The sequence below is a fragment of the Pipistrellus kuhlii genome, unplaced genomic scaffold (assembly GCF_014108245.1).
Source record: "Pipistrellus kuhlii isolate mPipKuh1 unplaced genomic scaffold, mPipKuh1.p scaffold_m20_p_1, whole genome shotgun sequence".
NCBI classification, from domain to species: domain Eukaryota; kingdom Metazoa; phylum Chordata; class Mammalia; order Chiroptera; family Vespertilionidae; genus Pipistrellus; species Pipistrellus kuhlii.
Genome location: NW_023425404.1, coordinates 13616586 through 13628754, shown reverse-complemented (window position 1 = coordinate 13628754; position 12169 = coordinate 13616586). Strand labels below are relative to the sequence as shown.

Here is a 12169-nt window from a genome sequence, read left to right as displayed (position 1 = left end):
GCCACGAGGAAGAGTGGAAGGTGCAGCAGAATGAGTCTCATAGATGTCATCGCTCAGGCCACGCCCAGCAGAGCCCAGATGCTAAGCCCCCTGGAACTGACTGTCTCTCTACTTCTGCTTCAGGTTCTGGCTGGCTGTCCAAGACCTCAAGAAACAACCCCTACAGGATGTGGCCAAGAGGGTGGAAGAGATCTGGCAAGAGTTTCTGTCTCCCGGGGCCCCAAGTGCAATCAACCTGGATTCTCACAGCTATGAGATTACCAGTCAAAACGTCAAAGATGGAGGGAGATACACATATGAAGATGCCCAGGTTTGCTTATCTATTTAAGTCGTTATATCCAAAGGTGTTCATTTGTCCTCTCTACCACCCCACCCTTTAACACGAGTTCCAGGCATGTGTTTAGTTTGAATTCCAGGTTTTATTATTTATGAGGCCATCCGTGGAAACCATCCCAGGTAGGTGCACAGTGGAATTCCAGGAGGATAGTTTTCATACGTGTATTACATTATTACCTAGAAATAGAAACTTACTGTTACAGGCAATCTTCGGGTTACGCTGGACTCGATGTATTAATACATCGTTTCGTGGTTACATCGCCATCACCCACTTATTTATAAAAAAAAAAAAAAAAAAAAAAAAAAAAAAAAAAAGTTCTGTCATTTCGATGTATGTACACATGAGCTTAATGTTTTTTATTATTTACCACAAATGTCCTGGTGGTTAGAGAGCCACCCCCACTCTCCTCTCTCCTGACAATCAGAAGGCATGTTATCTTTAATTTTTTTTTTTTACTGTTTCACCCCATTACTGCTGTGTGTGTGCTCCATGTGAGTGACGTAGATGCTTATGTAGGTGGTTTCCGACTTACGGCGAAAATTGCTTTATATCACGCTGTAGGAACAGATCTCCGATGTAATCTGAGGACCTACTGTATATGTATTATATTTTTCAGGGATTCTTGGTGTTTTACAAAATTTAAGTCCTGTAGTATCATAAGTCAGTGGTAGAATCCATAACACAAATCATCAAAGTGGGTAGAGTAAGCTGATAGGGCCATGGGTCATGCCCACATCCAATCATAAAGCTCACACTCCTAACCACCTCCTACACTGCGCCCTTAGTGATCTCCAACTATAGTAGTCCCCCCTTATTCTCAGGGGATATATTCCAAAATCCCCAGTGAATGCCTGAAACCGCATATGGTAACAAATCCTATGCTTTGTCCTATATATAAATACTATGATAAAGTTTAATTTATAAGTTAGACATAGTAAGAGATTAACAATCTATCCTATATAATAAAAGGTAATATGCAAATAGACCGAACAGCAGAACAACTGAACAACCAATCAAAGCATAATATACTAATGATATGCTAAAGCTGTGCAGCCGCTCTCTGTTACATGCACTTACCACCAAGGGGCAGATAGTCAACTGGACGATCGCTCCCTATGACATGCACTGACCACCAGGGTGCAGATGCTCTGACCCATAGGTTAGCTTGCTGGGGTCTGGCCTATTAGAACTGAGTGAGATAGGCTGGACACACCATGAAGCTCTCCCACAGCCCCTCCCCAGCCCGATCCTGCACTGGTGGGGTCCTTCAGCCTGACCTGTGCCCTCTCGCAATCCAGGACCCCTCGGGAGAGATCAGAGAGCTGGTTTCAGCCCAATCCCATAGGCCACTCCCCTTGGGAGGGTGCCAGATGCAGAGCTCATGGCTGGCCAGCACTGCCATGGCAGCACAGGTCTCTCTCCATCAGGACTGATTGGGCGCAAGCCCACAACAGGCACAGTGGAGCTGGGATGAGTGGGGGCTACAGATAGGAGCTACAGGTGGCATTGGACTGTGGGTTTTGGCCCAGTCCCTGCAGGCCACCAGAGGGATCCCACCCATGCATGAATTTGTGCAGTGTGCCTCTCGTATATGTATAAAAGCCAAGCAACTGCAACAACTGGAACTGGAATGACCGGTCACTATGAAGCACACTGAGGAGGCCAACTGGCTCAATTGGGGCTCCAATCAGCCCCACACAACTACCTGTGGACCCTCTCCCTGGCCATTCCCAATTGGCTGCCCAGACACACCAATAAGGAGCAGGGCCAGGCAGCTGACCTCCCACAATTGCCCCCCCCCCCCCCCACCAGCCCAGCCCCCATCCGGCCCTGATCAGGGGTGGGGCCAGTGGTCAACCCCCGCCCCCCACCACCACCAGCTGACCTGATCGGCCCCCATCAGGGTGGACCAGGTGGGCCCCACTCGTTCACAAATTCGTGCAGCAGGCCTCTAGTAATTAATAATAGGACAATTCTAATAATATACTATACTAAAAGGTATGTGAATGTGTACTCACATGTTCTCTCTCTCTCTCTCCAGTAATGTTTATAGTTCTTAATCTTACCTATTACTGAATGTGTGACACTATGCCATTGCAATAAATGGCTTGGTGTCACTCGTTTTGAGAGAATTCCTTGCTCAGATCTTTACCTTGGCTCAACACCTGTCGCCAACTAAAACATGCTTTCTGTTCATGTCTTCCATTCACAAAAACAACGCCTTTCCCAGCTAACTTGCTCCTATCACACACTGTGGTGGTGCATTTCATAATTTGAGGTGCAACAGCCAAACAAGCATGAATTTCTTTCTCCTTTCACCATTGCATCATAGATCTTAGCAGCCTCTGGATAGAAACCTTTTTTCTTTCCCTTTAAGGTGAGAATTTTCACCTTTTCACTGAAAGGAAGCACTTTGCGGCTTCTCTTTGGCACATCCGAGTTGCCGGCATCCCCACTCTTTCGCTTTCAGGCCATAATTAAGTGAAAGGAGGGTGGCCTGAACACAATCTCTCCGATACCAGAACCATCTATTGAATACTGGAGACGGTTACTGAGTGCCTACAGGCGAGGAATGACCACAGCGTGGGGATGCCGGGCAGCGTGGTCATTGACGTCCCCGTGGAATGGAGTCGGACAAAGTAAAACTCCATCACGCTGCTCAGGACAGTGACAATGCAACACTTAGGAACTGTTTGTTTCTGGAATTTCCCATTTAATATGTTCAGCCCACAGGTGACCACAGGTAACACAACTGCAGAAAGCAAAACCGCAGGTAAAGGGCGGGGGTGGGGGTCAACACTGATGTCCGTGAGAGGACAGATGGCTTGGATTCTCTGTGGGATCCGCAGGTAAGCGAAGTGAAGAGAGTTGAGGAGATAAAACCTTAGCCCTGTCACTGGGTATAGGGAGGAAGGAGGAAATAGAAGTAGGGGCCAGAAAATAAGGAACTGACTTGATGCTTATTGTTAGACGTGGCGCCGCCCAGCCTCCCTGGCAGTTTGGGATGACATCTGTGGCTTCTGTTTCTTTCCCAGCCTCGCCGCCATCTGTGCGCTAATGTGCAGGGGTACAGGGTAGGAGGAGCCCCCTGGGCTTCCTTGCATCCTACCGGCACCTCACCCTTTGGTGAAATTATTTGTCATTTTCCCCTACTAGCCTGTCATCGCCTGGAGGGCAGGGCCTTTTTGTCGTTCTCTGTGGTGACTTATCACATTGCACAGGGCCTGGAATAGAGAGGTGCTCCCCAAATAGTAACCACAGACAGTAGCATCCCCAGATCCGGAGCTTCCCTTCCACAGTTTCAGTTACCTTCAGTCAACCATGGTCCTAAAATATTGAACAGAAAATTCCAGAAATAAACAACTCATACGGTTTCAATTGTGTGCCCTTCTGAGAAACAAGATGAAATCTCGTGCCCTCCTACTCCGTCCCATCCAGGATTCATCCCTTTGCTCAGCACGTGCACACATTACAGATTCCCCATTCATTAGTCACTGTATAACTGTCCTCAGTTATCAGGTCAACTTGCATGGTATCACAGAGCTTGTGTTCAAGTCACCCTTATTTTACTTATTAAATGGCCCCCAAGTGTAGCAGTAGTGATGTTGACAATTCAGACTTGCCACAGAGAAATCGCTAAGTGCTTCCTTTAAGTAAAAAGTTCTCCACTTAATAAAGAAAAGAAAGGAAAGGAAAAACCATCGTATGCTGAAGTTGCTAAGATCTAAGGTAAGAATGCAACTTCTATCTGTGAAATGGTGAAGGAAAAAAAAAACTCTTTTTGCTGTTGCACCTCAAGTTGCGCAATGTGTGGTCAGTGCTTAGTTGAGATGGAACAGGCATCGGGTCTGTGGGTGGAAGACATGAACAGAAATCATGTTGATGGCAACGTGTTGCACCAGAAAGCGTGAGTGGTATGAATACTTCAGCAAGGGACCCCCTCAAACAAGTCACAGGGAGCCATTTACTGCAAGTGAAGAGTGGGCACACAAAGTCAGGAATAGGTTTGGACAAAAAAATACAAAACTTACCAGGGAGGCTGCGTCTAAGGGTGAAGAAGCTGCAGCCCTATTTCCAACAGGGCTGAAGAAGTTGACTGGGGTTTCTTACTATCCATGGATTCAGACATCCACTAGGGGCCTTGGAATGTGTCCCCTCCATGGGGTTACTGTATTATCAAATTTAGGAAACTCAGAGACACCGATGCGAATAATGCCATGAAAACACAACCAGTGGCCCCGTTGATCCAGACTTGCCTTGTCGTTTGCTTAGAACTTCAGGATGGAAACACCCACCAACCTCAACACTTTTTTTTCTTTCTCCCTGGTCATGAACTCCAGTGAATGCTTGTGCCAGGGAGATTTTGTTCTGTGGAGTTCATTGTCTTTGCATGAAGTCCCCAGTCCCCCATATCCTTTGCAGCCTCAAAGCAAAATATTTGTCATGAGAAATATTTTTGGGGGGATGGATTTATTTATATGTACGTATGTAGGCTCCTAAGCACATACTGACCTATCCTGATGAGGAGAAGGATGGAGACCCCTCCCTAAAAGCTAAAGCACAAAGCTCAACCCTTCATTATTCCTGAAATATTAGGGAAGGAATACTGGTGAGAACTATGATGCACTAAGCCTTGGTATTATCTCTCTGAGCATGACACTAGGAAGGATTTATTTGAATGTTTTATGGTGAAACTTGTAAATGTTGGAACGTGAAAAGAGCAGAGCAACAAATCTTTATGGACCCCCTTCTAGCCACAGCATCAATACAAGACTGACCTCATTCTGTGTTCCCCCCTGCTTTTTTCACCCACCACTGGGTGATTTTAAAGCAAATTTAAATATATATGTATTCACATATATAAACCAAGATATTATATAATTTTATTGTAAATACTTAGGCATGTATCCCTAAGAGAAACTGACCCTATCGTTTAATTACCACAATACCATTATCACATCTCAACAAATTAGCAATAATCTCTTAGTATCATCAAGTGTCAAGCAAGTGTTCGCATTTCTAATAGTTCCATAAGTGCCTTTTCTTAACCTGCATGTAAAATCAGAATCCAAACATGGACCACACATCCCAGTAGACTGTGTGGCCTGTCTTCTACGTGCCTCCGTCTATAGGTTTCTTCTGCATCCCCCTCCTCTCCCTGATGCCTTGAAATGTATTTGATAATAAAATTGGATTCTTTGTCCTGTAGAGATTCGCACAGTCTGGGCTTTTTGATTGCAGCTTTGTGGGGCTATTTAGCAAGTTCTTCTACCATCTGTATTTCCTATAAATTGGTCGATTGATTTGGATATTTAATCATATTTACATTTGATTTTTGTGGACAACACTCCCCCTTAGGTTATACTGTGCTCTTTTGTGAGAAGAGCATGATGTCCAGGTGTCTCTCTTTTTGTGGTATTAGCAGCCTCTGGTGTTTATTGCTTATCCCCACTCATTAGTGAGAGGTTATAAAAAATTAGGGTTTCTTAGTCTGGCTTTTAGTTATCTTTATAAACTTGTAGATTTAACCACAGTTGATGTATTTTAATCCATTTTGTTTATTGTTATTGATGGTTGAATCGTGCCATCTCTGGCCAGTTGGCTCCTTCTCATGACCCCAGTAGTCTGATATCATCCAAATAACAAGGAAGCAAAGATACTCCGGGGCTGCCCCAAACCTGGAGCCAGCCATTCCTCTAAGGATCTCGGTTTCTCTTAGAGGGAAATGGTCTTTAGGGACCATAACCTGAGCCCTTGGGGATGCTCATTGTTCCTGAGTTGACCATCACTTCTGGGCCTCTTCCGTGGACAGAGCAAGGAAATACACGGTGGTTGTTTGTGATAAAAATACATCCTGTGTTCATACTAATGCTTTCTATTCAAAACGAAAATGACAGGGGGTTTTAGTTAACCTCTTCTTTCTTACATCTGTGCCTCCTTTCTCTACACTGAGAATCCTGGCTCTCAAGGGTGCCATGGATGATAGCATTCATACTTTATGCAATTGCTCATTAGCTTTATCCTGTTTTACCACAGAGCAGTCTCGAGATCGTAAAGCCAACACAAACAGCAACAGTATGATTCTCGCCTGGTTCTTTCACTGCTGCACAGCTTCCATCATGTGGAAGCACCATAGTATCAGTCCTCGGTTCTTACATTTATGTGGTTTCCTATTCCAGAGGGATTTGATGGGAAGTCTTGGGAAGTTGGCAGATTGTGCCTTGACAGGTTTCTGAATACACAGCCTTTGTTGGTAGAGTGCTCTGCCATTTTTTGGGTACTTCCAAATACGTTATATCTCAATCTTGAGGTATCCCAGACGTGAGGGTACCATAAGCATCTCTAAGTTCTTCAGTATCTGTTATGATTGGTCTCCTATGAATTCAAACAAAACACTCTTCCTAAACCAATTTATGTTTTCAACCTGCTCCCTTTTGTTTGTGTGTTTCCACCATAAATGTACAAATTGCTTCTAACTCATGCTGTAACCTTGAGCAAGTTACTTAAACTCTGAGTCTTCCTTTCCTCATCTATAGGACAGAGAGACTTATGCATAGGGATAGGAAGGGGATTAGGTGAACTTAAGCATGTCAGCAGTTAAAAGTGTTCTGACCCACTGTAGGCTGGGACAAATATTTACTATTTTATTCTCCTATTGTTAATATTTTTTTATTTAACATGTTTGGTGAAAAATTTCAAATTGCACATAACCTTAGCACCCAGAGATAACTTCTATTTTAGGGTATTTTCTTCCTCAATTAAAATGTATAGGGTGATTATGCAAATAGGGTGATTCTGTAGCCTGCCTTTTACACTAAACCAGGGGTGGGTTAAAATCTAAACTCTTTCTGTAAAGGACCAAGTAGTATAAAGTTCAGCCTTTGTAAGTGATATGGTCTATATCACTCCTACTCAGTTCTGCCATATAAAAACAACTACGCTCTAACAACATAATGTAAATAATATAAATGAGTGGTTATATGGCTATGTTCCAAAACAATTTTATGGACAGAGTTCAATGTCATGTAATTTTTTATGAAGTATTATTCTTCTTTTGATTTTTTTCAGCCATTTAAATATGTAAAATAATTATTAGTTTTTGGGACTTAAAAAATAGCTAGAAAGGAAGGAAGGAAGGGAGGGAAGGAGGGAGGGAGGGAGAGAGGAGGGAAGAAAATAAAAAAGAAAAGAAAGGAAAGGAAAGGAAAGGAAAGGAAAGGAAAGGAAAGGAAAGGAAAGGAAAGGAAAGGAAAGGAAAGGAAAGGAAAGGAAAGGAAAAGAAAAGAAAAGAAAAGAAAAGAAAAGAAAAGAAAAGAAAGAAAAAAGGAAAGAAATAGCCAGTGGGCTGGATTTGAGGAAGCCATAGTTTCAGATTCCTATGCATGAAAATCATTGAAATGCTTCAAGAAATCTAGAGACTTAGAGATAGAGGGCTGGGAGTGATTAATCTTCAGTTTATTTGAGAGTAGATTAGAGGAGAATTCATCTTGGTGTGGTAACAGCAACCACCCCCATACCCCCTCTCCACCACCACCACCCCCCACCTCCCCGGCTGTAAAGATTTTCGCATTGGGGCTGAGTCATGGAGTGAACCAAGGAGTCAGCCAATACCATGACACTCCCTCTGCCTTACTCTTCCTGGCCCACTCTGCTGCCTGCACCAACTCCCCAGCTGTGATGCTGAAGTTCCCAGGTGAGGAAAGGTGGTTGAGATCCTTAGCAACCCCTGACCAGCCAGGACTTGCACTCAGATCTCCCAACTTGCTGGCCAAGGGTCTGCTGTTCAGATCACACTGCCCCTGGATGGTTAGTGCTGAGGACTTGGCTATTATGCTGAGAGGCGGAGAAACTCTGATCCCCACAGCCAAGGAGCAGGCTTTGATTTGACTCCTGCCACATGCTCTGTCTAGGATTATACATCTGTGTTCTTCCAGCCTGCTCTTCTCGGTTTGCCCACCTTAAGAGTGGGAATGGTGACATCTAAGGCCCTACCCCACCCGGGATCAGGAGCTCTGGATGGCTTCCTCAGCTGGTCACAATGGTTCTCAGAGCCCTCCCCTCACCCTGCCCCAGTTAGAATGCCGATGGAAGTGTCAGCATGTGCCCTTTTATTAGGGGGTCAGTAGTCAGATGAAGGCCCAGCCAGATTTATGGATCCATTTGAAATGGGGACTGGGGCAGGGTGCAGGCTCTCTCTGAGGATTTGGTTTTCATTTGACCACATGCATTGTTATAGCAAAGTTAATTGCCTGTGTTTGCTTCCTGTGGAAATATTTCACAAGCTACCCTGTCAGCAGGAGCCCAGCATTTGCACTTGTGTTTTGCTGATCCATTTGGCTTTTCTGAAAATTTGGGCCAAGACCAAATCTTCCATAAAGGTCTGTGGGCTGTGACCAGAGCCCTCAGCTGTTTGCTGTGTTGTTCCAATTTCACAGATTTAGCATTGTGAGAGGAGAGGGGAAAGGAAAAATGGGCCATGGTGTTGTTGTTTTTTTCTTTAAAGGACTCAGTTCTTTATGTCAGGGATTGAAATCTCTCTTTCCAACTGTGGAGCCGCAGACGACCTGCATTGCCACCCACTTGCTATGTGGTCTCAGGCGATCTTCACTCTGTGCCTTAGTGTCCTCATTTGTCAAGTGAGGGTGGTGTCTTCTCTTCAACCCTCTAAAGATTTTTGAGAAATAAGATGAGCCAGTTGCCCTGAAAATTACATCAGTAAAAAGTGCTACATATGCATACATGTGTGCTCACAAAACTTAATGTCTCTTGCATTCCCTGGGGTCTCATAATTCCAAGTTGGACCAAAAAAGAGTTCTCCCAAGAAAATGCCCGCTCTTAAAAGGAGATATTGGAGGGATATGCTGGGGGGGAAAAAAAAAAAAAAAAAATATATATATATATATATATATATATATATATATATATATATATGCCATATTTGTGGGGCCTGGAGGGTCATTCTAAGAAATAGAAATTTTTCACCATGAAGACAGTAAGAAAGCTTCAAAGGCTTGGAGCTACAAGAGGGGGAAGCAGATGGTGGTGGGCAGAGTGAGCTAGAGCCAAATGACATCAAAATCTCGGGGCATGTGGTCTACAGCTTTGCTGGCGGGTTTTGGAGAACAGGCTGAAACCACAGAAAGCACCAAGAACCTAAGGCTTTCTCTTAGGGCATTCACCTCTTCCCAGAGCCTCCACAGCCTGCAGGAGAGAGATGAGAGTCCACTGGCTGGTGCAGGGGCTGCCTCCCTTCAATTTTTAAAGTCTCAGAGCATCCAATGATGTTCTAAGGAATGGGTCTGTTCAATTCGTCTCTCTCCCCATCCATCCGTTTCATGAACATCCACTCTCCCATTGAAGTTGGGAGACCTTGACCTGTAAAGTTCTATACTGAGGCTATAAAGTTCTATACTGAGGGAAATTGCAAAGGTATTAGAAGGCCCCAGTGGCTCTTTGCCATTAGGCAGAGCTTGTCTAAAAGTACATCATTCTTTACAAACAAAACATAGCAGGCCCTAGAAAAGACTTCATTGAAACTGGATTGGGTTGGATTGGATTGGATTGGATTGGAAATCTGTTCATCAAGTGGATTGACAGTTGAATGGGATGGACCAACCCATTGGCTTTGTTCCCTGCAAGCTCTCTCATAGGCTTCCTAGCTGTCCAAGCCCCACTATTTTCCTGACCTACAGTATCTGCTGAGATGCCCATCTCGCCCTGAATCTGCAGTGTCTAACCTCCAGCACCACTGGATATAAAAGTTCTTTGATTGGAGTAGGCATTTGGTCTTGTCTTCTTTTCCTTTTATAAGTCCCTATAACACTAAAGTAATGCTCTGTACATGGTTAGGTTTAAAAAAATTTTTCTTGACAACTCAACCCAGAATTACAGCACTCTCAGCTGTACCTATCATTTTAAAGGGGAGGGAGGGCAATTTGTCCCTTGGCTTTTACATTTTTTTTTAATATTGTTGCTTTAACTTTTAAAAAATATATTATTATTGATTTCAGAGAGGAAGGGTAAAGGAGAGAGAGATAGAAACATCAACGATGAAAGAGAATCATTGATCAGCTGCTTCCTGCTTGCCCCATACTGGGGATCAAGCCCACAACCCGGGTATGTGCCCTTGACCAGAATCAAACCCAGGACCTTTCAGTCTACTGAGCCAAGCCTGCTAGGGCTTGGCTTTCCACTTGAAAAAGCTTGCCAAATAACCTTAGGGAACATATACAGTACGTGATCAATACTAGTTTAATTAAATCTCAACAATATGCCAAATCAGCAACATTTGGAATACCCATATAAGGTACAGATGTTCTAGGCTCTTGGAATATACTGTTCTAGGCTCTTGGAATATATAGGAGAGTCCCTTCCCTTAAGCAGACCTCAATCTAAGTTACCAAAACTCTACTTGGCCATCATCTGTGCATGGAAAGATCAAAAAGCAATCTCAAGGCCAAAATGAGGTCAGGATAATGCAAGAGCTGAACAATACACCCTGAAGTCTACACCCATCTTGGACAGACAAGAAACCTTTAGTCAAAAGTTTTTATTATTATCTAATCTTAAATACTTAAAAGCAAGTTGATTAAGGAATGCAAGGCTTCTAACATTTGGCTCTTTAAACACCAGAGCCCAAAGGACCGCATGTTTATGTTCACCATCAGTGCCTCAGACAAGCAAGTCCTCTGGCCTAGAGAAAGCTGTTCGTCCTTGCCCTGGTGGTGGGGGCGGTGGCATTGTGTGCCAGTATCACAAGACTGCACCAAGTTTCCTGATATTAATCCTCGATTGGAGGGCATTTCCTGGTAGACTTCCCATGCCAGACATAGTTTAACAAAGAATGCCACGGCCCTGCTTGCTCCAGGAGTTACTCATTTCATCCTGTGGGTGGTTTTATTTCAGGGAGATGAACCACAGAGGGTGGGATGCATTTTGAAAAGAACAAATCAGTTGTTTGTGGTCGGGCTCTGTTTATTACCACACAGACTAGTAGTTCCTAGAGAGAAGGCATCAGAAAACTAAATTGCAAAGTGTTTTTTTTTTGTTGAGGCTTCAGAGCCTATATTTCTGGCACCAAACGCCATGACCTTGATGAGGAAAAGGAAAACACCTGGGTGAATGCCCCTGATAGTTGGGTGGGTAAAAGGCAATATGCAAAGCTATCTTTGAAGCTACTCTTATCTAAGCATGGGGATTGAACAGCATCCATGTGCTGTGCCCTTTGGCCAGTTAAATTAAACATGTTTATACAGATGCTTTGCGGGGTAGTGGCAAATGATAATTTACCCTTACACTCTCTTAGGACTTGAATGTTGCATTCTGTGAAAAAGGTCCTCTGAGGCCCTGTTTAGACGGACAAAGAAATTCAAACGGGGGCTTCTTATTTAAGATCCACATGATCCTAGGATGGTCATTCAAAGCTGCATCCATGAGGACAAGAAGCTATTGTGTCCGTATTGCCGTGATGCCTCTTCTGTGTTTATTAAGCAGACACGTCCTCTCTACCACTGCGCAGCCCCACCCTCTGTCCTCCTGTAGGACCTATGTTGAAAAAGATGTTAATTTTCCTGAGGCTTTGGCTAACCATGCCTAAGGTTTGAAGACCTTTCGTTTAAGAGATTCAAGAGCCCTTGAAAGGAGATCTCCTGGGTAACTTTCTTTGATACAGACTTGCTGCTTATGACTCCCGAAATGCCCCAGTCAGCCCTCAGAGCTTTGCCAGGTTGGGAACCTTCCTTTGGTAGGAAGGACAAGATATACACAACCTGTGAGGTGAGACACCAGAGCTGTGTCACCCTGGATGACCTGCCTCTCACCATCACTGACAAT

At 44.1% G+C, this 12169-nt stretch overlaps 1 protein-coding gene across 12 annotated transcripts in view; it reads left to right on the top strand.

Annotated features, from left to right (window-relative positions):
* The window catches only part of RGS6 (regulator of G protein signaling 6), a 467079-nt gene that overhangs the window by 418799 nt on the left and 36111 nt on the right, over positions 1-12169 (top strand). For all 12 annotated transcript variants that reach the window (XM_036432407.2, XM_036432400.2, XM_036432418.2 and 9 more), the window contains exon 15: positions 124-310. In XM_036432407.2, the coding sequence (XP_036288300.1) occupies positions 124-310 (187 nt within the window). The remainder of the gene's footprint in view (positions 1-123; positions 311-12169) is intronic.